Source organism: Falco biarmicus, chromosome 2 (genome assembly GCF_023638135.1).
Source record: "Falco biarmicus isolate bFalBia1 chromosome 2, bFalBia1.pri, whole genome shotgun sequence".
Lineage (NCBI taxonomy): Eukaryota > Metazoa > Chordata > Aves > Falconiformes > Falconidae > Falco > Falco biarmicus.
In genome coordinates, this window is record NC_079289.1 from 100,294,406 (window position 1) to 100,321,121 (window position 26,716).

General features: G+C 39.5%; 1 protein-coding gene across 1 annotated transcript in view; it reads left to right on the forward strand.

Moving 5' to 3' along the window:
* The window catches only part of PRKX (protein kinase cAMP-dependent X-linked catalytic subunit), a 63,144-nt gene extending 57,686 nt beyond the window's left edge, over nucleotides 1-5,458 (forward strand). The window contains exons 8-9 of the mRNA XM_056328675.1: nucleotides 1,027-1,175; nucleotides 1,684-5,458. Of these exons, the coding sequence (XP_056184650.1) occupies nucleotides 1,027-1,152 (126 nt within the window). The 3' untranslated portion in view covers nucleotides 1,153-1,175; nucleotides 1,684-5,458. The remainder of the gene's footprint in view (nucleotides 1-1,026; nucleotides 1,176-1,683) is intronic.
* The last annotated feature ends 21,258 nt before the right edge of the window (nucleotides 5,459-26,716 follow it).

Genomic DNA, 26,716 nt, shown 5'->3' on the forward strand with positions numbered 1-26,716 from the left:
ACTTTTAGCCAGTTCCGTGGTTGTCTGAAAAATGTGCTCATCCTAAAGTGTTTTGTTAACTCATGATGATAGTTAAGCTGTTACTGAGAAGGGGATAAAGAGATCAATGTTTTTTTGAGAGAAGAAGGGGGGGTTGCCCCGCATTAACCCCTGTGGTTAATTAAATGTTCCAGAAAGGAGCTTTATCTCCTAACATTTGGCCAGAAGGGCAGAGTAATCTTGATGGCAGATACATGACAAGGGAAAACTACAGGTACTATGAAGCTGGTGGGCAGTGCTAGAAATCCAAAGGATCCTCCAAAGAAAGCAACAGAAAACTGATCGTTCTCTTGGCACCTCCAAGTTTCCTTAAAAAGATCCATTTGAATTAAGATGCTTTTACAGGCAGCCTTGTGAAATTAGGTTTTACGGTGCAGTAATTTCTTTACTTGCTTGAATTTATGGTTATGCTAGGAGAAAGCATAGTAGGTAGTGTGTGGCATACACAAGGTAGTAATTTCAGCCTCTAAAAGCAGTCAATCTATTTGAAAGCAATGAAGAGATGAGGAGGCTTTTTTCCTTCAGTTAGAAAGCAGTTACCTAACTGCTTCTTAGTCTAAAGGAACCTAATGTGATTACACTCCTTTTCGGTCATAGGCCACAGAAGAGGGGAGGAGTGAGGAAGAAGAGTGGCAGATTATATTGTAACAGCACATGCATGGAAGTTTAGTTGTAGTAATCTTTTGCAGTATTTACCTTCAATCTGTAAAGCAGCTAGAGCTTGAGCGCTAAATGAAATAGGTATCTGTATTATGTGTCTTTGAAATGCAGTATTTAACTGCAATATATACAAAACGTTGGAACATCTCTGTGTCACTGCAGGTTTCTCTTTCTCATGCCATTCATTATTAGTGAAAAAGGTGAACTTCTATAAATATGTAGCCTTTTTGTTTAATCAGTCTTTTACAGAATTTCTGCTTTAATATGATGGAGAGGTGCTTATTGAGAAAACTGTACTAACATTTTTGTTGTGCTTGTTCTGACTAGCCTCCCATAGTACCGAAAGTATCCAATGATGGGGATACTTCCAATTTTGAAGCTTATCCTGAAGATGACTGGAACAAGACACCTCCAGTACCCCCTAAAGATCTAGAAATCTTTAAGAACTTTTGAATGCCACATCTACACTGGACGAGGTATGTCCAAATGTCAGGAGTCCTCTTCACAACATAGCAGGTCTGTGAGTGAGAGCCGTATGCAGATACTACATTTTCTGATTGATTACAGTAGTTAATACTTCCATACAGCTCGTAAAACCAACATGAATCACAGTAATAGATATTATAAAGTAAATTGTTGAAATAGAATACTGTAAAGCAGGCTTACAGAATGACAAAGGTAATTTATCTCACAGGCTGTTCTAGAACAATGAGGAGTTATTTGCATACAGATATTTAAGGCCTTCTGTCCTTAAAACTTCTAAAACAGTGTGTTAAAAGCAAATATCTAGATTGATTTGACAGATAAGGCAATGGGATTGTTCTTGATTGCAAGACTTTCATATTAATAATGAAGACTTTAGTTAGAGGAGTAAGTAATTCTGTACCCTGGATTCTCTTTTATAACTGTGATAGGTTGATACTTGTTATTCAATTCACATGTTCCACACTGTATTTTGTGTTCCTTTTTCATTATTTGCCTTAGAAACTGGAAGGAAATTGAAGTGCTAAGAGCAGGTCTGAAGAAAAATGGAGCTCATGCATAAATGAAGACTGACTTTGTGGATAAGAATGATACTGCATTCAGATATGGGTCTTAGTCTATAGTAAATATCTAAAGAGTTGGAAGCAGGCAAGAATAATTTTTTTGCTGTAAACATTTGACAATAGTTTAGTAAATTGTAATATTGATAGTCTACTCTGAAGTAGACTCACTGAAATAGTATATTTTAGGATTTGTTTTTAACTTATGGTTTAGTTAAGTTTCCTGCTATTCCCAGATCCTTTTTGCATAGTTAACTCATAGACTTAATTTTATAAGTTTATACTAAACTTGTGTAATTAAAAGCACAAATTAGTATATATGTATATAATGAATACAGTACAACTAAAGCACAGGAACTGTGCAAAGATGTAAATTTTTGTACTTCGCAGAGTCTATGATTTTTATTTTTCAAGTAATTTTTTCAAGAAGTTCTCTAGAAATAAAAATCTTAAAAGGATAAATGAGTTTTTCATCATCTTATATACATTTTATAATTCTTTGTAAAATATAAAAATAATTACGTTTTAAAAAAGATTTGTACCTAAAATTTCCAATGCCTCACACTTGCAACCATCGTACTTGAAAGCAGAAAGACAAGGGCATGTTTTATTGTTGTTTAAGATGCATCTTAATAGCTAATTCATGAATTTCTGTTACAGTGGTGTCTCTTTACAAACCAGGATATTGAGTGATTGTACACTGTCTGAAATGAGATTACTCACATGAAGACTCTCTGTAAACATGCAGTTCAGTGCATACTGATCAAAAGGGCTCTGGCTTTTACAGGAGTTGTTTCTCTCAAGCTTGCTGTCTTCTCCAAATGTAAAACATGAGCCATAACAGACTTTTTTCATTATTGAAATAGTTGTTGAATGCTTGGCACTTCAGATTATCAGAGGGAAGACTGAATATATAGAAAGCCTGATTGTTCTGCTCCTGCTTTTGGAAATGTCCTAAAGTATCCGCTGCCAGGAATTTCATATATGTAGAGTTCAAACCTTAGGTGTAAGGAGTCTGTCTTTTCATCCTGTACTAACATCCTTCTAGCAGCTCGAGTACGGTGTATTTAGGAAGTATTTGCAGTACTGCTTCATTTTACGTAGCACCAAATATCAGTATGTGCATATGTACGTATTTATATATACGAATACTTACACACATGAAGGTAGATCATACACAAGTAAGGATCTGTTTTCAGGTTTTTTTCATGTTACATATTGTGATACTTGTGTTAATATAGGGGAATTGATTTTTAAGTGCTTTGATTTCAAAAAGTAATTACATTCCTTCAGATTTTGCGGGTTTAGATAACTTTCAGTGAATTCACAATACTTAGACCAAATTACATTTTTTTTTCAAAAGCACATCAGCTCACTGGAGTTCCACTACTATGACTGATGGCTCTACATAAAACTGTTTAAGTAGATCATACAGATAGTTTCGCCCACAAACTGCTGTCCACATTTTTTATCTGAAATGCCATAAGAAATGTAGGCCAAAGATTCATTTTTCTAAACTAAATCCTGAATGCTTACAAAGTAGACTATGGTAATCACTACTGAAATTACCATGTTTATAATTTCACAACAGATCTGCAGCTCCTTGTGCAAAATTGACCTCCATTTTCTTTTGTTTAGCTCTAAACAGTACAGAAGTGCTGTTGAGAACTTGCAGTTTCTAGGGTATTAGGTATATTTCTTCATAAAGGAAGTCTAAGAGATTGCATAACTCTGCAAAAATGCACAATGTGTAAGAAAATCAGGATACTTCAAGGTGGTGATTCTAGAATATCACAAAATCTCCTTAATGTTATGCAAGTGCCACAAGTTGATGGCTGCAGCTGCCACTCAGTAAGTATTGTGTAGGATTGTATAATGAAGTACAGAAAAACCCATAGAAAATTATCATTTTAACCTGGAAAAATAACTTACTCTTATCTCTTGAAAAAATGAATCTGGTCCACTGTATTTGTATCTGTGGAATTAATTATTCCACATCAGTTGGAAAAACTGAAGCACATAAAAAACAGCTTACTTCATCTGAGGGGAGCAAGCACAGTTCAGGGTTTTTTTAATGTGTAAGCTTACAGTATTTTATGGAATCTGAATACTAAAAAACCAGTTTCTTATTTCAAAAGGTACATACTGCAAGAAGCAAGTGTGCTAAATGTAATTTTTTGTTGTTTAAAATGTAAAAGCTGCACTGTGTTGAAGTCTTCAAAGCTGAGGAAATAAAGTTGCATTGACTAATGTGCCCCACTGGTGCTTAGGAGTTTTGAATGCTTGAACAACAGGAGATAGTGGATTTTCTTTTATGTATCTTATCCATTGCTGGCAGTGGATGCACTGACGCTCGTTATGATAGAGACTAAAGAAACAAACAAAATCTTGCTAATAACGCTAATCCATTGACTTTACATTGTTTCCAGAGCCATGTGTACATATGCCTGACTACTGACCTCGTCAACATGCTTTCTAAGTACAAAACTGCTTTCAAAATTTTTTAATTAAAATGCTTAACCAAAACATTTTTTAAGCATTATTTTTAAGTGATCAGTTATTTTCTGTAGGGTCTTGAACTTAATAAGCTGTTGGTACCTGCCTATTTTATTTATTTGCACAAGTGAGTCTGTTTTATGTTAAGTTTTTGCTGGGACTTCATGGCCCACTAACATAGTTCTGTCTGAATGCTCACGCAGAAGTCCCCGGATACACACAGCACTAAGGACTCTGGATTTATGTTTTTTTTAAGGAGACTAGAACACTTTATTATTTTCTATTCGAGTATTGTATTCTCTGAAGTTCATTTTATTTTGGTTGCTTCTGTTAACATGTGTTTTTGCATATAGACTGTTGCATAAGGACTTTTCTTGCAAGAGCCCATAGGCCTTTGGTATTCTGCTTTGGTGAACAAGAATGTTAAACATTAAAAAACAACCTTTATTTTTGAGTTTTATATATATATATATTTTTAATTGCCCAATTTGAGGTTTTAAGTGATAAAACGTGCATTGTAAACTCAATTGCCTTGTAACCAAATGATATAAATGCTTCATGATTTCAATGGAGAACATGCTGTAGATTTTCCTGTAAATTAGCTTGATCAATGAATATGTGTGCTACTGAGCTTTAACTAATGTGATCTTCCACTGTAGAAAGTCATTGTTAATGGATCAAATATAGGTACTAAACTATGTTTAAATGGATGAACAGGGATTTTGCAGTTTTGAAAGCGATTAAGATATGGCTGTTCCTCAGCCCATCTGCTTGCCATTCAGAAGAGGTGTGATGCAGTGCTTCCTATGCTATAGAATTATTTTTCAGCTTTCAATAACTGTAGCATGATTCCTTTTCGTACTGTACTGTGTACAGACTTCCCATGTTTTGCACTTTTCTATGGCAAATCTTGACTGCTTTATAAATGCTCTGTTGTGTAGTAAGTAGTGATAGCGGTAGCAGGCGTTTGTGTACTGACTAATCAATTTGAACTGCTAGACTTGCAAGGTTAGCTTGGACTACGCTGTATGTTGCTGGTTGCTTGTTGTAGCTCACATGTATAAGTACTGTTCAAAGTTACAGTCAGCCCTCATTGCACAATGAAAATCACTGTGATCTGTACATAAACCCTAGTAAAATTTTATTGCTGTTTAATTTATGTAATATCTGTCAAATCTGGTTTCATTTAATAAACCTTTGTATCTTTTTAAATGTTTAAACCTAGTTTGCTTCCGTTTATGTTGGGAGGGTGTAGAGGTTCTTCGTCCAAAAAAATTATGAAGGGGAGAGGACTAGAAAAACAACTGTTCCTTCTTTTCAGGAGTTAAAGTCTTTCCAGAGCAAGACACAAGTGGTGGAACATATTTCAGTTGGTGTGGAAGAAACATCAAAAAGTATATTTTCAAATTCCCTTCAGGTAGTGCAGCAATACTGAAAAGTGTTAACTCAGACTTCTCATTAAATCTTGATTATAGGACCCTAATTGCTTTGACGTTTTCACAGCTTAATGACCTGAACACTGTCCGGAACACTAATTTCAATCAGTTCCTTTAAGCATCAAAAAATACTTTTATGATGTCAGGCACAACTAACTAAACCTTCGTTTCATCTTCCATCAAGAACCTCAAAAGTCCATTTTTACCAAAACTGGTTTAGCTGTTGGTCACTTGTATTTAATCTCTTACCCACCAGATAGCTTAATCTTGCAGAGACAATTACATGGTCATAGAACCAACTGGATAGAGTTTGGACTAGTTAAGGAGTGTTTTTTTTAACACAGAACTTCGTGCTTTCTTTCTGCCCACCTTAACTCTAAATTTTGTGCGTTGATGTTTTTCTCTTGTAAACCACTATGTCATGCACTTCAAGAAACTGCTAATGGAAAGTGAAGGAGCACTGCAGTGAGCCCTGGCAGGCCTTTTAGTCATGTCTTTGACGTGAATCAAAAGGACTGCTGAGTTAAAACATACCAAATCTTTAAATGTTAGCAAGTGCTCAGGGTGTTTGTAAAGAATTCGGTTTGGCATCTTGTTCTTACCCCAGGCTTTCGCCATGTGGTAGAGTATTTGTTCTAACCTGACTGCTGTATCTTTTTGACTACACGTGTAGCTCTGGATCTTATCCAACAAAGGCCATTTTAAATATGCTTTTTCACTCATGCAGGGCAGGTAAATTTTGATGGTGTGTAACTTTGGACCATACTCACATAGCATTACTCACTACTCCCAAACTTGTCTCGTTTCCATGGTTCATTAGTCCTTTTTACTGCAAAACACTTAAAACGGCATTTGACAAGATCCCACCCTTCTGTGACCTACTGTTAACCAGTAACAGTATGATATTATAAGAAATGGTTGAAAGCAGCTGGCAGTCTTGCAGCTCTGGATCTTGCCCAGTACTTTGTGCAGCAGTGTAATTCACATATCGAGCTCTTCCTTGTGCGAACTGCCTAGCTGCTATGATCTCAGCTTCAGAATTGAGACATTTCACAGGGAAAATAAAAGGTTCTTCTACTGTCCTCCATAGAACAGTCTTTCCTTTCTCTCTCTTCCCCTTTTCATCTGCCCTTCAAAAAAACACCACACATGAATGTATGTCAAGCTTCCTATTTATTCTTGAAACTAGGAATATTGTAAAATTATACCAAGCTGAATTGTAAGAATTTCTTTTAATGTACCCAGATATCTTTCTTGTCATGTGCAGGAATATTCCAAACTGTGACATCTGGAAATTTCAGCAGTAAATAGGGCTATTTTACCAGCTTTGACTTATGGTACACTTTTATCTGATTTGCTGCATTTATTTCAGTGCCGATAAGAATGGGTTGTGGGGGCAGTTGAGAGCTAAGCACCTTCTACTGCATCTGTAATTTAGGACCACTTGAAGGCTCCGAGGCAAATCCCAAAACTGATATGTTTATCAGAGTATATCATAGATACCTTGAAAAGCGTAGTCTCTTTCAGCTTAAGCAACTAACCAACTTGACATATTTTTAATTTATTTATTCCTTCTTGACTTCAGCATATTGTCCATATTCCGGAGTGTGGTAATAAAGGCAAATGGAAGAGAGAAAACTATTTTGAAAAAACAAAAGAGCTTGAATTGGACTTCAAGAAGTAACTTGGTATGCCTGAACAGTGCTTACTTGCTCTGTCACTAGAGGTTGTAAACTATGCCTATTCTAGCTTTATGCTGACTGCTAAACTGTAAACTGCTTTTCTTCCCAGTATTGTATAAAAAGAGAGTTAGTTGTAGGAGCCAGAGTTTATTTCAGCTTTAGTCAGTAATTAGTCTAGTTTAGAGAATCCTTGAGACTAAAACCCATTGGTTGGAGGAGAAAAGTGCTTTAAAGCCATTATCCTCTTAGTTTTGTTTTGCGCACATATAAGCTGTGCAAAGGAGGTTGTGCTTTGAATGCAGCTGCTGTTATAAATCCCATGAGACAACAGCTCACTTGAGCATGCGGTGTGTCAAGCTTCCTTCACCACCTAAACGTAAGTCTTCCCACCTCGAAGGACCAAGTCTTTTTTCTTTCAGCGGCTTTGTGAGAGTGTAACTGAGCAGCTTAGCAAATATTGAGACTGAGCCTTAGAAAAACTCTGAGCTTTTCAATAGCAGCTTTCTTCAGGTCCATGTTTCTTCAAGTTAAGCATTAGACAACTCAGTTTTTGTTTTAGGATACAAAAAAGAAAAGATTCTCAGCTATGTAGTGCTTCTGAAATTTTCGTGAACAAATGTGAAAATGGAGTAGAGAAAAAAAAAAACCAACAAGCCAAAAGCTATTGAGTGAGGAGGCATGAAGAGAGGAGGTGAAGCTGAGATACCTAGAGGGCATTTCTCAAAACTTCAGTCCAGGTCATGGTGAACGCTCCACAGCTTGTCCTCTGTTTTGTATTAGATTTTACTGGGGTGCTTTCATTAAAAAATTAATGATATGAGACATGTTGGGAGTTGCCTCCTGAAAACAAATTGTTGGTTGTTGTCAGTCATTGATACTCTAAATACCTTTTGTATGACTTTAAAGTCTAAGTCTTTGATAGAAGTGTAAAATCTGGCTTATTGCCCCCAAAAACAACGTTTACCTGGATGGTAAAGGAGCCAGCTGAGTTAATACTGTTAACTGTGTCCTTTTGTTTGTTCGTTTTGGTTTTACATTCAAAATTACTAAGTATCTACATGAAACATTTAATGACTTGAAGTTCAACATGTGACGTCACATGTTTTAAGCAAATGAGGCACTGCCGCTTTAAAATATGGGGCTTTTTCACTGGTTTTGTTCCTGTATGTGTCTTAAGCAATACGTGTGGATGTCAAAGGAAAAGCAAAGTTGCCAATAGAAGCAAGTTTTCAGCTTCTGGGTTTTCTGCAGAGTAGATGTTGTTTAATAGGTAATAAGTTTACCAGAGGATGGGATTCATGGAGTGAAATAACCTATGTTAAGGATAGCTTTATTTGCTAGTGGTGACAGACAAGAGTTGCAAAAGTTTTTTTGAATTTCCAAGTACCAAATAAGATTTAATGACCAGACAGTGGAGTGCTTACTTTTGTTACAGGTATTAAAAATTAAAAACAAATAGACCTTCTTACCATGCCAGTGCCAAAATCATGGACAGTACTGGAACTTCACACTCTTTATCTTTGTTATGAGTCTGTGTTCTGGGTTTTTTTCTGATTTCACACTGTCAACAATGATAGTAATGAATACAATGAAAATGCAAATGAGGAGACATTTACCTTGTAATGTCTTTAAGCTTCTAGTGTGTTCTGTACACTGAGTGGAGATTTCATCCTACTTGAAATAATTCAGTCCATATGTGTTTTTTTCTCTCTAAATCTCTTTAGGTGATCTTAAATTGGCATAGCTTCAAGCAGCTAAAAAGAGAAAAGCTGCAAGAAGATTACAGAAACAGTCAATGACTTTTGGAACATATGTTGTCCAAAAGTTGGGGGCTGGGGTGAGGTGGTGTTCTTTCTCTGCATAGGGCCATAGCATGTGATGTATTGGAAGGAAAAATACAAATCACCTTGAAATCAGGTTTGAGTTACAGTGTAGTTTCATATGTTGCCAAAAAGTTGTTGCGTTTATTGGCTTCTTTTAGCGAGTTATCTGTAAAGACATCCATAGCTATATTTTCCTGTATTGTTTTGGAAGTGCTTGCTTCATGTTCGAGCTTGTTTCCCTGTTGCCCTGAGGGTGACGTTCAGTGCAGTTCTGTTCATTCTATTGAAATTCAAGCTCTGATCCAGTTTCTTCTCAAGGTGTTATTGGAAAAGCTCTGATCCTGTTTCTTCTCAAGGTATTATGGGAGGTAGCAGCAATAAATTATGGATTGAAACAATGCATTATTGTGAGTCACATTAAAGACTGTGAATGAGAAGCAGACAAACAAGAGAGGATGAAAAAGCCCTATCATGGCAGAGTCTTTGAAAGGATTTCCAGTAACACCATTAAGACGTTGTTTTAAAGAGTTTTAAGATAGCAAGCTTAAGGATCAAAGACAATTTCTCCTATTAATGTCACTTGTTCCATCTACGCAGTCTATCTCATTTTGCACATTTGGAATAGGGGGAAGTCACCAAGTAGGGGTGTATGCAATTGGCTGCAAAAAGAGAGGGTCGCTGTGTGAGGAAAGAAGCTTAAAAACCTAGTTTCTACAAACTGCTCTAATAGAAATTTAACACTGCATAACAAATGTTTAGCTGTGGCAAGAAGGGAAAGAAAAATTATCTGCATTGCACTCGTTTCCTGGTATCACCGTAGCACATTTAGGCAGTGTTCCTTTCTTTGGTCAGGGTTTTAATTTTTTTCAAATTGGAAAAGGGTCTGTGTGAAATAAAAATCTTCAACGCCTATTTCCTTTGATACTTTATCCTCTTACTTCTATAAGAATAAAACCAAAACCAGCTAAAAAAACTCCACCACCCATGAAGTAGTTGATTTAAGGCAGATGCAGCTTCTAGGGGTGGAGAGAGTACTTGAAACTAAAGAGCAGCAACATCTCAGGAATGGTAGAGGAAGTGTTATTTCCTTGGTTTGAAAGTTTTCTACCTGAATTTCCTACTCCATGTCTTGTGTTACACCAGGTGGACTCAGGACTTCAAGGATCAAATTAGGTAAATTAATCTTGAGGGTGGGAAGGAAATACTTAAGAAAAGTTTTGACTATTACTTGACCGTTTCACAGAATCACAGGATGGTTGAGGTTGGAGGGGACCTCCAGAGATCTGGTCCAGCCACCCTGTTCATGCAGGGCCACCTAGAGCCAGAACAATAACACAGTGTTTTGTGTTTTGCGTTCATCCCAAATGACATTTTTGGAACTGTTCTCAAAAGTTAAGAAAGTTAAATACACAATGGGTTTTTTTTTTTTGTTGTTGTTGTTTGTTTCACTAAAAAATAAATCATTTTTAGATACTTTTTTTCATTTTAAAGTTTTCCAAACAGCCCCCAAAATTGTTTTCACAACTTTTAACTTCAGCAGCGTTCAAATAACAAGCTAAGGCATTTGTTCAGTTCCTTGTCTTCTCAAGTGCTGTGGAAGGATTGTTTAACTTCTCTGGACTTAAGGGAGGTCTGAAGTCATGAAATGGACTATGTGTTGATGTCAGCTGCTGCATGCTGGTTGCTCATGACAAGCAAGTTCTTGGAAGCATTTGAAGGTTGTGCTGAATTGCTGTCTCTATAGTCAACCTTGGATTTTTATTTGGAAGAAAACTGATTCTGTGTATCAACCATCTCATGGTTGAAAGAATGTTTCCTCATTGACTTCCATGTGTTGAACCAAGTTTCCAACAGGTCATAAACTTTTTTACCTCCCAGGTGTTTCAAATGGCCACGCCAGTCAACCTTGTTTCTCTCAAGTCTAGAAAGTTACGAGTGGCCTTTCTCTGGCTTGGGGGTTCGGAGGGGTGGGCATAGTGAAATCAGTGCAGGACCAAGCTCTTTGCAAACTGAGGGACAGAAGACTGCTGTGCTTATGTGTTGCTGGGTGTGCGCTGAATCCAAAGAGTACAGGATGCTGCTTAAAGTACAGTTCTGTCAGATAAAGAAGTTTCACCAGAAACTCATATCCACCCAGTTCTTTCTACAGTGATGTGACAAGCTGGCAAAAAGTGAAGTCTTGTAACATTGTGCTTTCATTTCCACCAGACATGGTTGTCTGGATGAATCATAAACTCTGAGGAGCTCCCGTATGGCTAGCTGGAGTGTGGAAAGAGAATGCGTCACCACAAAAAAGCCCTTCCAGGAACCATGAGCCCAAGCCTGATCCCATTTGGCTTGCCAGCCAGTTCTTTCATCACAGGCAGATGGGAATGGAGCACAGCAAGACCCCTCAGAAAAGAAGTTACCTCAGGCAGGAAAGGCATTCAAGGCAAAGCCTGGCACAGCTTCATGTCTGTTCCTTGGGCTGCGTGACAGCAGAGAGTTGTGCGATGGGTCTAAAGACATAGACCTGTCTGCACCCGTCCAACTTTGTTCAAGCACTCCAAATATATAACTACCATATTGCTCATGCAGGGTGCCTCATGTCAACAAAATAATTCCCTTTAATATTTTGGCTTTTACTAATACAGATCCTCCTCCAATGAAAACGGTGCCATGGGAATTGGTCTGCAATGCATGTAATTGAAAACAGAGGAAGATTGATGCCGTTTCCAAGTAACGCCTTTCTTGTGATACACTCCTCGTTTACTTAGTAATCAGTTTATGTACATACAGTAATAACAGTATCTATGTTTATAATCCCTCTCTTTTCAAATACCATATAATGAAAAACATTCCAGAAAAAGTTAAGAAACATTTTACCACTGTTAATTAACAGAACCTGAGTCGTTCTTGTCCTTTTGGTGACAGGAGGGTAGAGGAAGAGCTGCTCGCTCTTTCTAAAAAAGGTTAAGGAATAAAATAACCACAGGAGTACTTTTATATTATACTCCCAAAGTCATTGTATTTATTTTTAAACAATAGTAAATCACTCAATTGTTTCAGCTGGGCTTAGTTCCAAACAGTTCTAAATTTGGACTGTAAAGAACTGATCTTGAAAAGACGTGCAGGAAAACAAAACTCTTCCTCTCTCATTTCCTGTTTGAACTGATGAGAATTCGAGCTCCTCTTTAGTTAACTTGGCAAGCTTTACTCCCCCATGGACTGTCCTTTTAGTCAAGGATCACAGAATGTCCTCATGTGAAAAGCATGAATTTATAATCCAATGTGTGTTGTAAAAGAGCTTCTTTTTTTTCTTTAAAAATGAGCCACAGCACTATTAAAAGCATTTTAATGGTTTTATACTACTGTGTACAGAAGTGATTCCACTTTCAGCTGGCTGTGTTTTGAATACATTATGCATTGCCTTTTAATACTGCTGATCACAATCTTTAAGTTTAATACATAGCAATAAAAACACAGCAAGACACAGTGAGATAACAAGAACACAACTATCATGCACCAAGTGCTCTAGCTCCTCATGATGATCCTGATTCAGGGAGATGAATGAAGCTGGAGATGTAGACTTTGCCCCAGGAATTTAAGTAAATGGCCAAGGAGCTTCAAAATGTCCTTGGACGAAAGGAGATTGCACAGACCTTTGGGTGGGGGGAAGATGCTGTGTCTCGCTTGTGTGGGACGTCGGGGAGTTCTTTGAGACATTAAGTGTGGACTTAAAAGAGTATAAGGAGGCTCAAGAGGGTTGAGACTTCCGTCAGAAGATACTATTTTTCTTGTGATACAATACTAGATATTTTATAACTGAAATAATATTTTTATTAAATCTGTATCTGCAAATAGTGATTCTGAAAGTGACAGCATCACCGGGGTCAGTGAGTGAGGTAGACATCACTCACAAAATGTAGTAATTTGGAGGAATATAATGGGAGCATTGTCAAAAACAAGGGAAATTTTCTTTTTCTTTTGTTTTTTCTGATATGTTCTAAGAAGTTCTAACCTAGAGTGGCAGTTGTAGGTTTATTCAGAGGAAAACTATGCAGCTGTTTAACTGAGTAATCATTAAAGACTCCCTGTTCAGGTAAGTCAAGGTCATACAAGTAGCTCTGACGTGCAATTTAAAAAGGCTCTGATGTTGATATGCTCTGCTATCCTTGCAGGTTGCCTTTACTCACTGAAAAATAGATTTGTCATCACATTATTGGCACTGGTAAATTTAGCTTACACTTGCACATGCTGATGAGATTGGAAAGGTTATTTCTTCTGCAATAGTTTTAGAGTTCCAAAGCACTTCACAAAAACAAGATAAATTTCTTCTCGTGTCTACAAGTCCATCTTCCTTAAAACAGTCATAGTGGGTTAACATCATAATGTTTCTGTTTCAACTGAACGAAACAACGATTGTTAACTTTGAATGTATAAATCAGGCGTTTTGAAGGGGAAAATTTATGGTACTTGGGCTAGTACCAGCATATTGTGAAGAAAATGAAAAATCTGAACCTGAATCAAAATTTCTGGTTTTCACTTTAAGTAGTCACCCAGAGAAGTAGCTGGGAGATGAATTAAGGACAAAGTGATGATTTGATTCTTAAGAATGCTTCAACACATGATTTCACAGACAAGAAGAACCTTTACTAGTACACGGAAATATTTTTGTATCCAGGTCCTATACATGATCATTTAAAAAGTGTGATTCAGCAGGCTGGAAATGCGTCATCATGTGCAGTGACGGTGTTGTGATCCAATAAACAGCTTCTGCAGACCTTCTTCTAGCTGAGCTTTCCACAATATCCCAGATCCATCGAAATAGTGGGTAAAAATTCTCTTGAAGGCCAGCAGTATGCTGGATTTTTGCACAGTATCGGGCACTACTGAAGGGAGCCTGGCACCCTGAGTTATGTATTGCAACCTGAGTCAGGGCTTCATACCTTCCAGCTGGTTATCCAGCATCTGCCATGGGCAGTCGCTGTATCCTTCTGGAGTCAAATCAGTACTTAAAATTCTTTGATACTTGTACCTCTGCAAGTGTCTGCGGGTGTTAAGGAAGTGGAAGGAGATGGATGCTAGTGCTGGGGAGGGTAAAACCCTGCCGGTGGTGGCATGTCGTAGGAAGGACCAGAGGGACAGAGGGACCTGCCAGCTGACACAGCAGCTGCCTCCACCTGTGGTGCCTGCTAACGGCAGGCACGCAGCCCAGAAGTGTGGGTGTAGTACGTACGTTTGTGATGGAGATGTCAAAGCGTCCCGCTGTGTGAAGTGCAGACCCAAACACTCGCACGTCTCCTCTGTCTTTCTGTAACAGTAGCATAAATACGGGAGCCAAAATAAGGAGTGGTCTTTTTCCATCATATTTTAGTAAGATGAGAGTCTGTAAGCACAGTCCAAGGGAAAGAACAAAGAAGGAAGGAAAAACCAAAACTTTTGTGAGGTAGAGCCTGTGGTCTGGGGTTTGCATAAAGATGTTAAATAGCAGCCAGAGAGAGAAAGCAGAGCTCTGACAGCTAGCTGGGGGAAGAGGGGAGAGCTGAGAGAGCAACGGGGTAGGGAAGGGAAGCTGTACCAAAGCCAACATGAATTAAAAAAGAATTAAGCTGAAAGGACTTGAATGGAGAGGTTTCATTTGCCTCTTCTTGGATGAAAAAGCAATCTCCTTAGAAAGGAGAAATATCTTTAAAGTGTTTGTAGCGTGTTGCTCCCCAGGTTGGTCTGCAGAGAAATCAAGGGCAGCTGGGGAGCGAGGACAGACCCATGTCACCCCACCCACTTCACAGCAGTGTAGTCCCCTTCAGTTCAGCAGGCAAGGCTCCTGCTTCTGGTGGCACCTGCTGTCACTTCAGCAAAGATAATTGCCCTGCTGGGAACCCCTGGCTGCTTTGGCTCTGGGAGACTATAAATACACACTTGTTTGTCTTCTCCTTGCAGTCTTTTCTCTTTTGCTTGCTTTCAACGAATACTCTTCTGTTATATTGTGGGTAACTTAAATAAACATTTATTACTGTAGTTACATATATAATAACATAGGCTTTTTTTCCTTTACTCTCAGATATTTCCCCTCGAAGAAACGAGCCTACTTATTAGGTATCAGTTAGCCATTGTGTGGCACCAGAACTGTAGATTGCAGTTTGTTTCCTAGATAAGTAGATAGCTTAATCTCATTAGCTGTAGTAATTTTTTATAGTGAGACCCTATATTATTGCAACCTGTGCTATATCTCCTATGGGTAAATGTGTCTGCCTGGTACCTTTGCCTAGCAGCACATTCATGTAGTTAAAAGTTTTGATTGCCGTGGGAGAATTTATGTTTTTCAGTACTCTAGGGATAAAATTATGTACAAATACTGCAGTGGGAGGGAGGAGAAAATCATTTAAAGTCAGGGATACTGAATCTTTTTCTGCATCCAGAGATGCAGAAAACACCAGAAAAAATTACAGTACGGAGTAAGCAGGGACCTGTTTTTGCAGGCTGATTACTAATAACTAATTATCAGTTATTAGCTGAACAAAACACCTCTGGGAGTCCTAAGACTGTTTTTGCTGTTTCTGACTTTGCTCTGCCTCTCTATCCCTTTTCTGGCCTTCCTACAGAGGAACTGCTGTGCCCGCTTGTTTGCAGAATCATAGTCTGGTGGCAAAACTACAGGTCAGTGAGGCAAAGATTAGCATAGATTTTAGGGCAATTATTTGAAAGATGTAAAAATCCAGTGGGGTAAGCTTAGAAAGAGAATGATCTAAATTCTTACTGTGTAAATGGACCTTGGACTTGCTCTGCATAGAGGTCTTTTTTCTGCAAGCCTAAAATGTTATATCCTGTAGAGGAATTATAGAGGAATGAAGCTGGGTTAATTAGCATTGATAATACACAGCTGTGGGCTGGCTTCAGGGGTGTCGGGTTGGCTGATACGGATAATGTGCAGCTGTGGCTGGTTTCTGCTATGTAGTTAAATAGCTCTAAGGGGTATGGAAGGGGAGGACTGGATGAAGAGGTACCAAGAAGAAGCAGAGGGAGGAGTGATAGCGCCCCAGATGCAGGAGAGACAAGGAGAGGCCCCAGGAGAAGAAGGGGGCCCAGATGATGAGAGGATGGCTGGAAGAGGAGCCCGGAGAAGGGAGACTCTGGACGCAGCAGAGGCAAGAAGCAGGGTGGCCTGGCCTGAAGAGGATGAAGAAACAGCACAGACGGTAGATGAACTTCTGAAACCTTGTCGGGATTGGTGGCCGTGCTTGGGGCAAGGCATGGGAGCTACTTACTGAAGTTAACCTGGTTATGGGATGGTAAAAGCCTTGTTGCAGCCAGCTAGTTTGAATAGGGCTGACTGTATCCTACCTAGAGCTATAGCCAGATCCTGTCTGATCCTGGCAAAAAGAAAGATTGGGTGTTTTTTAGGACCCTGCAAGATCAAGAAAGATCCCACTGGTGTGAGGTGTGTGATTCCTAAGACGGTAACTCTGGTTGGAGTCTCAACCTGCAGGCATGGAGCTGTGAATTTCCTAGAGATTTCTGTGACTGAGGAAGGAGTCTCAGTTCTCTCAAATGCCACTCTGCCCGCTCACTGGGCCACCACAGTTAAAACTTCGCGTCTTGGCCTTTAGGAGAAGTGTCAAAATGGGGAACGTGGTTGCCATCATAGTAAGAATTACTGGAGGATTGGCAACATGGCAAAAATTAGGTGTGTGTCTGAAAAAGCAAGTGATCTTGCTAGAAATAATAGGCATACTGCTGTCTTGGGGCTGAACTTCCTCTTCTTCCTTGAGGTTAGGGAGGCACACGCAGACACACTCACAACATGTCTTGGTCCGAGTGAGTAAACGCTTCAAATCCTCTATTGCAGGTTGGCACAGGTCACCATGAAAGCACAGTCTCCCAAGGAAATGGTACTACTGTCAGCTTTTGTGAAATAGTGATGACTTCCCCAAAAAAATGGGAGGTTTTGCTCAGTGTTTTGCAGCCTGGTCGGGAGTCTTGGGCTCCATCCCTGCACCAGAGATCATTTCTATACAATGTAAGCCAGTCTAACAGAGAAATACATATCCCTGCTTTCTCAGCATCCAAACTACTTTTGTAGTAGTTGTGGTTTGTAATTGTACACTTGGGAACTTACTGTCTTTCTGGTCCTGAGCCTGTAGGACAGAAGTCCTTGGAAATGCTTCAGGTTCCTTCCTTTGCTTCTTTTGTTCCTTCCTTTCCTGAGGAAATAGAAAGGATAAGGAATAAATAACGAAAAACAGATCACTTACATAATCATATATCAAGAAAATAAACAAAATGCAAACAGCTGGAATAATTACAGCTGTATTGCCAAGACTTGGCAGCCTGGCTTACTGAGTTTCACTGTCCCCGTCCACCTAAGATCCCACTGAATCTGCAGAGAGCTAGTGCTTATGGAAGGGGAGCTTGCTGCCTCTCTGCTCACCTGCACTTAAGTTTCCAAGGGGGAGGGCCACGGACTAGCAGCGTATCCAGCATGGAGCCCCTTTCCTTGCTCTTTGTGTATTTTTAGTCTTCTTCCAAAGTAGGGACGAACAGCAGTGAGGTCAGTGCAAACCATTTACTCTAGGTCATAAGTCAAAGCATTCCTGTGCCCTTTCATGGTTGTGAGCACAGTGATGATCTATTAGCATTTACATGTAATACAGTTGTGGTACAGCTGCAAGTTATAGCAGTGCTTCAAATGATGTAAATGAGGCTGGCCAAAGCTCCTTCTATCACTATGTGTTCTCCAGCTCTGGGGTTTGCACTTGCATTGTGTTACAAAAGCTTTGGCCAAACTCCTTTCTTCCCCAGGGAAGCTCCATGCAGCTCCCTCACCCATCACAAAGCACCAAATGCAGCACATTTCTGGACAATGAGCTGCACTCCTGGCCCCAGGCCCAGCTGCTGTGTCTGACTGGGGAAGTATATAACGGCCTCGAAAACTGCCCTGAACATCCTGTGGAGTAAAGCAGAGAGGAAAACGGGTTTTGCTGATCCTAGACACTCACAGCAGTAAGGGGAGGTGGACGTGCCAGAGCTGGCTGGGGCTCTGGCTGGTGCCTAGGTTAAAGGAAATGTAGCTCTCCTCCCACTCCTCAAATATCTGCTCCATTGATTCGGTCTGGTTTTCCCCTAGCATGAGAAATTTAGGGGGTGGAAGCTGAGATCATTTTCTTATAAAGCAAAAACATCTGTTAACCTTGAGTGCTGTCATGTCTGCATCCAGCAGCCAAGAAACCTCCATTTCTGCTCCACATTATCACTGGGCGATACTTTGATCAGCAGGAAAAGTCTAGGGAAATAAGATTTATGGAGAACAGAGCTTTGCTAGTGTGAATCAGAAGGGTGGCTGCTCTCGCTCGGCAGTGAGGTCCCCTGGAATGCAGGTCCTCTGCTTCACTTGCTTAGTGAAATAGTTGTGCGTGGTCAGTCCTGCATGGAGGACGGAATTTCTGGTAAATCAGTAGCCAGGAAACAGTCCTGCAGAGGCTGCAGATGGCAAACCAGTCTCCTCAGAGTTATTTTAAATTACTATATTTGGGGGGGGAGGGGGGGGGATATGTATGATGATCCCTGCTGTCACTGCATGGAAGTTCTGCATTGTGAAAGAGAACATCTGAGTAAACAGAAACCTTTTTTTTTCAGTTCAGAATTGTCTATGCAATCCTATACATACAGGAGTTCAAACTGAGAGTTGGTTATCTTGAAAAAATAGCAAAAAGAAAAAATCTTCCTTTGGGATGTCTGTGACTAATACCAGGTGGTACTCTCAGATGTGAAGGGTGGTCTCTCCCAGGACCCAAGCAATCAGTACCCTGCTTCCTTTCCTTGTGTGAGAATGACAGACAGTCCTAAAACCTGCTTTGATACTTAATTTTTCATATATCTGTTCCTAAATCTTAGCTCTAAATAGCCTGAGATGGTATTAATTTTCCTGAAACTCGTGGTCTAGGGCATTGGTACTTCCCTGAGTATTTCTGATCTGAAACATTTATAATTGTTATCTATTTATGTACATTTGATTACTGCGAAAGTAGAGCAGAGAGACAAGATTAGTAAATTATTTTGATTAAATCCTAGATACTGTGTTATGAATGGAAAATCAATCATTTTGCAGTGAAGTCTCCAATATCTTAACAAATCTCTCATGATGTAAGTAGGATTTTCTACCTAGTATTGCTATGGGTGTAGAGCTGTTACTCTTGCAAGGTTTTTTAAATACACCTCAACAGCAATGCTAACAGCTATGGGTTCAGGAATGCAGAATTCAGTTATTCAGGGGATCTGACTGAATTTGGACACTTTCCTTGCAATTTACTGTAATTATGTCACTGCAAGAGGTGCTGTTAAACATTTTAAGGGTCAGTGAAGGAGAATTAAATTATATCGTGCTGACAGTTCTTTTGCTTTGTGTGCATAAAGTATTAAGTACTAAAGCCCTTGGACTGATTAGTAGAAAATCAAGATTAATGTCTTATCATACTGTAAAGAGAAGGAAATGTGGGCACTCTTAGCAAAAAAAATGAAACCTGATAAACTAAACAGCTATAATCCTTCTCTGGGAAGGGCTAGGATAATAAAATATGACACTTGGCTTTGTTAATGAAAAAAGCCTTATGAAATAAAACAGAACTTGGATGTTTGATTGCTTCCGGCTGACATCATATAGGCACTAGCTGCTTCCATGTATCCTCGCCATACGTCTTCTATGCAGAGCTCAGTGTGGAGCAGGGTGGCTGGAAACAGCTGCTTTGCCTCAGATATTCCAGATAGCAGCTTGTCAAAGCAATCCACTGGTGAGCAGGGAACTTGTTGTGACTAACTCATTTTTAGTGGATGTTTCATCTATTTGTCTCATTTTCAAAGCTCTGCTTCCTTCAGGATTTTCTATTGCAAGAGACAATGAAAGACAGCTAATGTTAATGTTGTTTGCATTATAGATTATTGTTAATTTGTCCCTAACACAAGATTTTACATCTGTATATATGTGTTCATCAGTTTTGTACTGTGTTCAACGCAGATGAGTTGACTCTGTGACCAGGGCTCTTGGATGTGAGTCATGCAAATAATTAATAACAGTGCCACGCACCCAGAAAACTCAGTGTCCTGGATATTGCAAGTGACAGACATGGGGGAAAACTGATGTGCAGAATGAAATTACTTGTTGTGGGTCACTCAATTAAATTCAGCCCGCCATCCAAGACTCCTGACCTCCAAAGTCTGTTTCTTCTCTAACGGATCCCTTGGTGATACCACATGACACAGAAGGAGAACAGAAAAAAAGGCACCATGTAGCTTCTGTTCATATACATCTATGCTAAAATGAAAAGCAAGAAATATGATGGAGTTGAGCTACCAGAGTTCAAGACAGCTGAGATAACTCTGGACAACGTTCTGAGAACATGTTCCACAGCACTTAGGTGACAGGACACGAAATGGATTCCCCTTATGTCAAAGGCCATATCTGGCCATCCCTCAGATGGGGAAAAGAGTTTCAAATTGTGTGGAAGTTAAGACACATTCATTGCACTTAACAGGCCAACTAAAAACATAACTCAAAAGAATGAGGTAAATACACATTGGTCTTTTCTTTCACTTACAGAAGAGCAAACACAAAGTTGTAGCATTTCTGGAATTTATTTTGGCCGCGTATGCATTTGAGTAGAAGTATTATCAAGAACAACAATGTTTGAGTTTAATGCAAGTATTACTGTTTTTTTTCAACAATGGTGAAGTTGCACAGCTTCAGAATTCTTTAGACCATTTTCTGATTTTTTATAGCATCCATCTCATTTGGATATAGTGATTAGTAAGCACTCCATCAAGTCCCCACATTTTACTTACAATATTTTCTGCAAACCACGTGATGACAATGTATATCTTTTGGATGAGATAATGAAACTGATGAAACTTACTTGATTTCCGTGTGTAATGCTGCCAAAGTCTGTAACAGTAACAATTATAAACATAAACTCAGAATTTCTTAGCCAAGATTTTGTACTGAAAAAGCATCAAATTCCACAAATGTTATATTCAGCCATGTAATTGCTTTGTAGGGAGGGATAGAGCAGGTGGTTGGGAACAAAAATGGTTCAGTTTGCCTCATTTGGGTATGTGTTTACACAGTGAAATACTCTTGATTTGTGCATAAAAACTGTAAAAGAGGACAAAGACACCCCCAGCCTCCATATATAAGGGTGTAAACCTGCAGCATAGCATAAAACAGAGCAAGAGATACATTTTTTTATTCAGAAATATAAATCTCTAGTCCTAAAACCAGAATGCCCTCCAAAAATACCAAGCTGCAATAATAGCTTTAGCCTTTTCCGTGTTTATGTCCTAAAAAAAGCACTATTCAGTCATTAAAATCAATATGCTGATTAATATAGCCACACAAACCTCTGCTCTTTCCTAGTATTTGTGTGCCAGACACTTAAACCTGATTTAACTGCCATTTGAGACTGTCTGCAGAGAAAGAAAACAGCAGTTGCAGGAAGCAACCCACCAGTGACCTATCGGGTTTCGGTGAAACTGCTGTGTGGGATTAGGCAGAGAGATTGCAGTAAAGGAGAACGGAAAAAGCTATGCATCTTTGTGTCCTGAGGCAATGTCTTACAGTTAATTCAAGGCTTCTTAGACCCATGTATGCACTGTCATATCAGCTGAGAACCAAGATTTTGCTGCCTAGCTGGAGCTGCAGAATCGCCTGGCTGCTGGGAGGATGTGGGAATTGCTGATATTCCCAGCTGGTCTGGTGACAGCAGCACTGGTGCCTTCTGCTATTGCCTTGGTTTCACAATAAATATGTAGGTGGTGGGCGGGTATTTCCAGTCGGCGGTGTCTACATGCTGTGTTTAGTAATAGTCGTGTAGCTGTAAAAATAACCAAGCCAGACTTCCCCGACAGCTCTCTTCCCCATATGCTGAAAGCAAGAAAGACAAAATGTATTGCTTCTACTTCCTACACCCTGGGCTTGATTTTAAGAACTTTCTTTTTTAATCACACACATCTTAGTTTCCTTTCACCCCCCTCTCCATCCAGAAAATACAAATGCATAATAAAATCTTTAGACAAAGCTGCAGGTGATGGCAAGTCTAAAGACAACTTTTAAAAATAAGGTGCTGTTTGACTTTTATCAGTGCAAAGACGGCCTCATTTCCCTTGTTTCTTTTCCCCGCCTTCTCTGTGACTTTCAGCTCAGCTCGTTTCCAGTAGCTCAGAACATATATTAAAAAGATAACATTTTTCTCCTGATCATAGCAGAGTCGGCATGAAGCCTCAAAACGTGGAGTCTGAGTCTGTTGTGATTGGGCCTCTTTTCAGATCTGGGAGTGCTAGGGGCAGAGAAAAGATTTACTCCTTCAGACTCGCATCTCCTTGCCAGGGCAGGCGTGTCCCCCACAGCACATACTCTAGTGTTAAGTCTGATTTTAAATGTGGTTTCTACCACTTCCTTACACTAGCCTTTCATACTTAAGAGTTGATCTCATTGTCAGGCAATTTTTCCATATGTTCAAGTGCTTGCTTTCTCAGTTCCATCCTATTACTCCTAATAAACTCCCTCATACCATGTTCAAGAACTTCTCTTCTTACTACCTCCAACTATATGCAGACGATTGTGTTTCCCTGTAGTCAGAATTTAATCAGCTTGCACATGCTGAACACATTAGGACTTTCCAAGGTTTTGTGTGCAGAACGGCTGGCCCTGTGTCACTGGGTTTTTCTGAAAGACACCAGTCCCTCACACATGCTGGTGACCTGGGAGCATCAGTCAGAGCTGCTGAAGGATGCTCCAGTGGGAGCATGGCCAGGGGATGTCTGTCCGGGGAGGAAGGGAAGCAAGGAGAAAGAGGGACTTTGTTCCCTTCTGGCACCTAGAGGAGAGCTGGGAACGGGTGGCAGGTAAGGGAAATTAAGCTCTCCATTTGTCAGATACCTGTTTCCAGCAATACAAGGGCTGAGCGCCTTGCATTGAATAAGAAACCTTCCTGAGCATCTCTCCTTCCTGACAGCCAGGAGAGGAACAGAGGGAATAACCTCTCAGCTCAGTATTTCATGACAGATTTCCTCCCTCTCACCCGCCTTCCTGGTGCCTGATCTTTATTTACCCATATATTTTAGGCTTCTGGCACCTCTTAAGATACATGTGTTCAGCGCGAATTGGCATGAGGGGCACTGACCGAGTGCAGTGTGACCTGGTGGACCGTCCTGTGGGACCAAGGGGGGCTTCCTCCCAATTGTGTAGAAGAAACAGGCAATACAGAAGGAAACAGTGAGAGGAAAGAGGATGTTTGGATAAGGTAACTATTAATCCACCAAATAAAAACAATAAGGATTCCTCATGTTAAATTTAGATGGAGATAGACAATGCTTTACTATATTATTCTTCTGGAGAGATTAGGATAGCAGATCTTGTTCATCCCATTATGTACAGATTCTCCCAGCCAACTTGCATCTCCTTACCATGAAGGAATTTACATCGGCATCCTGTGCTCATGAAAAGCACAAAACTCTCCTTCAGCTGTCACCTCATCTCCGAGGTATGTAACTTCCACTGCCAAACCAGTGCAGGTACATTTAGTCCATCACTGTCACAGCAGGACAGAGTAATAAGTACTTTCTTGGTAATGTTGTTCGAAGGACTTGTCTTACAGGTATGTTCTGATTATCTAGACTAAATAAGAAAATGCCCAAAGTAGTGGCCCTGCCTTTCCCAGTATTTTAGCGGAGACAAAATCCAATTTGTGCAGAATCCAGTTGAGTTTCTTCTTTGCTTGTCAACATCACCTCCTCTCCAGTGGATGTACCACTGAGGAAAGTCCTTTCTGCTCACTAATTAACGCTACTTATAAAATGTATACAAATCTTTAATACCTAAGCAAATGGATAATGGAAGCCAACTCATCTGCTTTTGTGGAAGAAAGCTGGTCCACAAGATTATCCTTCTTTATGACTTCCAATGTAAATGCTGAATAGCTAGACCATTACATATCAGAGATACTAGTTGTTTCATTTTGTGTTAAAAGGGGTTATTTCAAGCAACTAATTAAAAAAAAAAAAAGAAACTCAGAGATTGCTGGGATAGATGCTCTCTTTGTCAAATCAAACATAGATGATTTGGGACAATATTGTATCCCTTGACATGAGACAACTCCTTAGTGCTGGCCTTTACTATTAGGTAGCTCAAGTAGCTCACCACAGGGCTGTATGGATCTCCTGCTTAGGTGTCTCTGCATTTCACGGGAGTGCTCTTTGCTGGGGATGTGGATTTAATTTCGCAACCTGACACAAAAAATAAATCAGTAACTACTCTCCTGCTTCCCAGTTGCATGTCTTAATCAGTGCGCTGTGGATTCACACTTTTGATGTATCTCTCCATGCTTCCTCTTAAAGTGAGCTTTAAGAGATTTTTATGCACAGCTTCACTGGGGTGTCTGAGACATGCTTCTGCCCCAGCTTCATGGGAACTTTGGGTGTGAATCCCTCCACATGGAAGGAGACTTTCAATGCTCCCACACTGAGGGATTAATTCTGTCCAGGAGTGTGCTCAACAGAAGCTTGCTTTCGTTATATCTTCCACGGGCCATGCTTAATGAAAAACTGCCTGCACTCACCTTAGCAGAGGCTTCTGTTTTTAAGGACATTTTCCTCATAGTAAAAGACACTTAAGCACCAGAAGGCAAGACTGAAGATGCCCTTCTACTTAGCATTTTCCCATAAATACTTTCCTACTTACAGGATTGCATTTTGTAAATAATTGTATTTGAGTCTGTCTAATTTTTCCCTTGTGCTGTTGAGCAAGGCCTCAGTGCTTTGCTCTCTGTTTTAATGGGAAGCAAAATATCAAAGTCTGTTTGACCTTTCCATGAATATTGGGTATTTCCATCTCTGCTGGTTCACTGCAGAGGACCCAGTTTGGGATTTTTTATATGTATCAAATCTAAATTTATATGAAGAAACATAAATAATCTATATCCCTAATTTTCTTTTCCTAATATAAATGTGTCAAAAAATGAAAGCAGCTGGTAGAACACACCTTTTCTTTTTTAATATATATATATATATATATATGTATTGGCAGATGTTTGTTTTATAGCTCACCAGTTTAACAGTCCAGTTGCCTTGTATTATAGATTGTTATGTCTCCTGGGTAAGGACCATGCCCTCGTTTTGATGGAAGCTGGTAGCACATTTTTAGGTAGTAATTATAGTAAAGGGATAACTTAAGAAACATAGTCAAGAAATAGGTGAAAAGGGCTAGCTGGATGTCTTTTGTGTTAGAAATACTTCTATTCATGACATCCTGGAGCTCATTTTTTTTCTAGCATAACACTGAGTAAAATGAAAATAAATTATAACTGCTTGCATGGTTTTGAAGCCCAAAATGTGTCTTAGAAAAACAATTTGGGATCACAATGAAAATGGGTTCTTACCAAAGAAGCTGAAGGATCACCAGATTTAATCTATCACCTACTCGTCTGCCAGTAAAATTATGCCTTGCCTGTTTTTGCTGCTCTACCCTTCCAATTCTGCATGTTAATACATACAGAAACTTTTTAAAAAGATAAAGAAATATTGGGCTGGCGTTAATTGGAGACATTTTGTCCTGTAGGGAAGAATAATAACAACCATACCCATTTCAGGGGTACTATACACAAAAGCCTTATGATAGGATTGAAATGCTCTGAGGGTGGAGGAAGCGTCTGGAAGTTGTTCAGTGCAGCCTGGACTTCTTTTTTTCATTTGAAATGAAGGCTGAGCTAGCTGTTCGGTCATGAATGAGAACAATAGTGGCTTTTAAAGGAATGCAGTTGGGAAGGTTGGCTTTTATTGGCAGTTTGTGCAAGGTCTGTGCTTCCAGAGTGCTGTCAGATGCAAGTCTAGAGTGACTGAGGAGCTGGACCAGCTCTTCTGTGTTTCGTAAACTCAAATCTAGTCTTGTGGCACACAGACCATGATAGTGGCACCAGCCCAGCAATAATTGAAGACAGACAGGAAAGAGAAGAGAGTCTCCTCTGAAAAGGGCACTGTAAAAATTGAATTATAAACCAGAATGTGCAAATTCCACTTGGCTGTGTGGAAAAGCCCACTGTTTCTCTGTTGTTGCCGTAAGGTTTTAATTAAAGGTAGGTTCTGGTTATAAATTTTATGGCAACCGCATCTGGATGATTTCTTAACACTTAGGTAAATGACTAAAGGTATGGCTTTCCCAAGGTTTCAGAAGGAAAGTTTCTTATATTATTTTCCCTTGGCAGGTTTGAAGCTTCTGTGAAACCAAGAATTAAAAAGAAATCTACAGCAATTCATTGACTTTTGCTGACCAAAAATAAGGTTAAATCTGTTCAATCATTTAATGTCTCTCTTAATGGAAAGTCACAAATGTGTAGGAAGGAACAAAGAGTTCCCAGCATAGTGAAGTGAAAAGCATTGGCCAGGTCAAAAGGAACAAATAGTTCCCAGCATAGTGAAGTGAAAAGCATTGGCCAGGTCAAAGCACATTCAGATGCACTGCAGTAATATCCTGAAGAAGGAAGCCTGGCAGGCAGAATTGTTAGCATTTTATCATT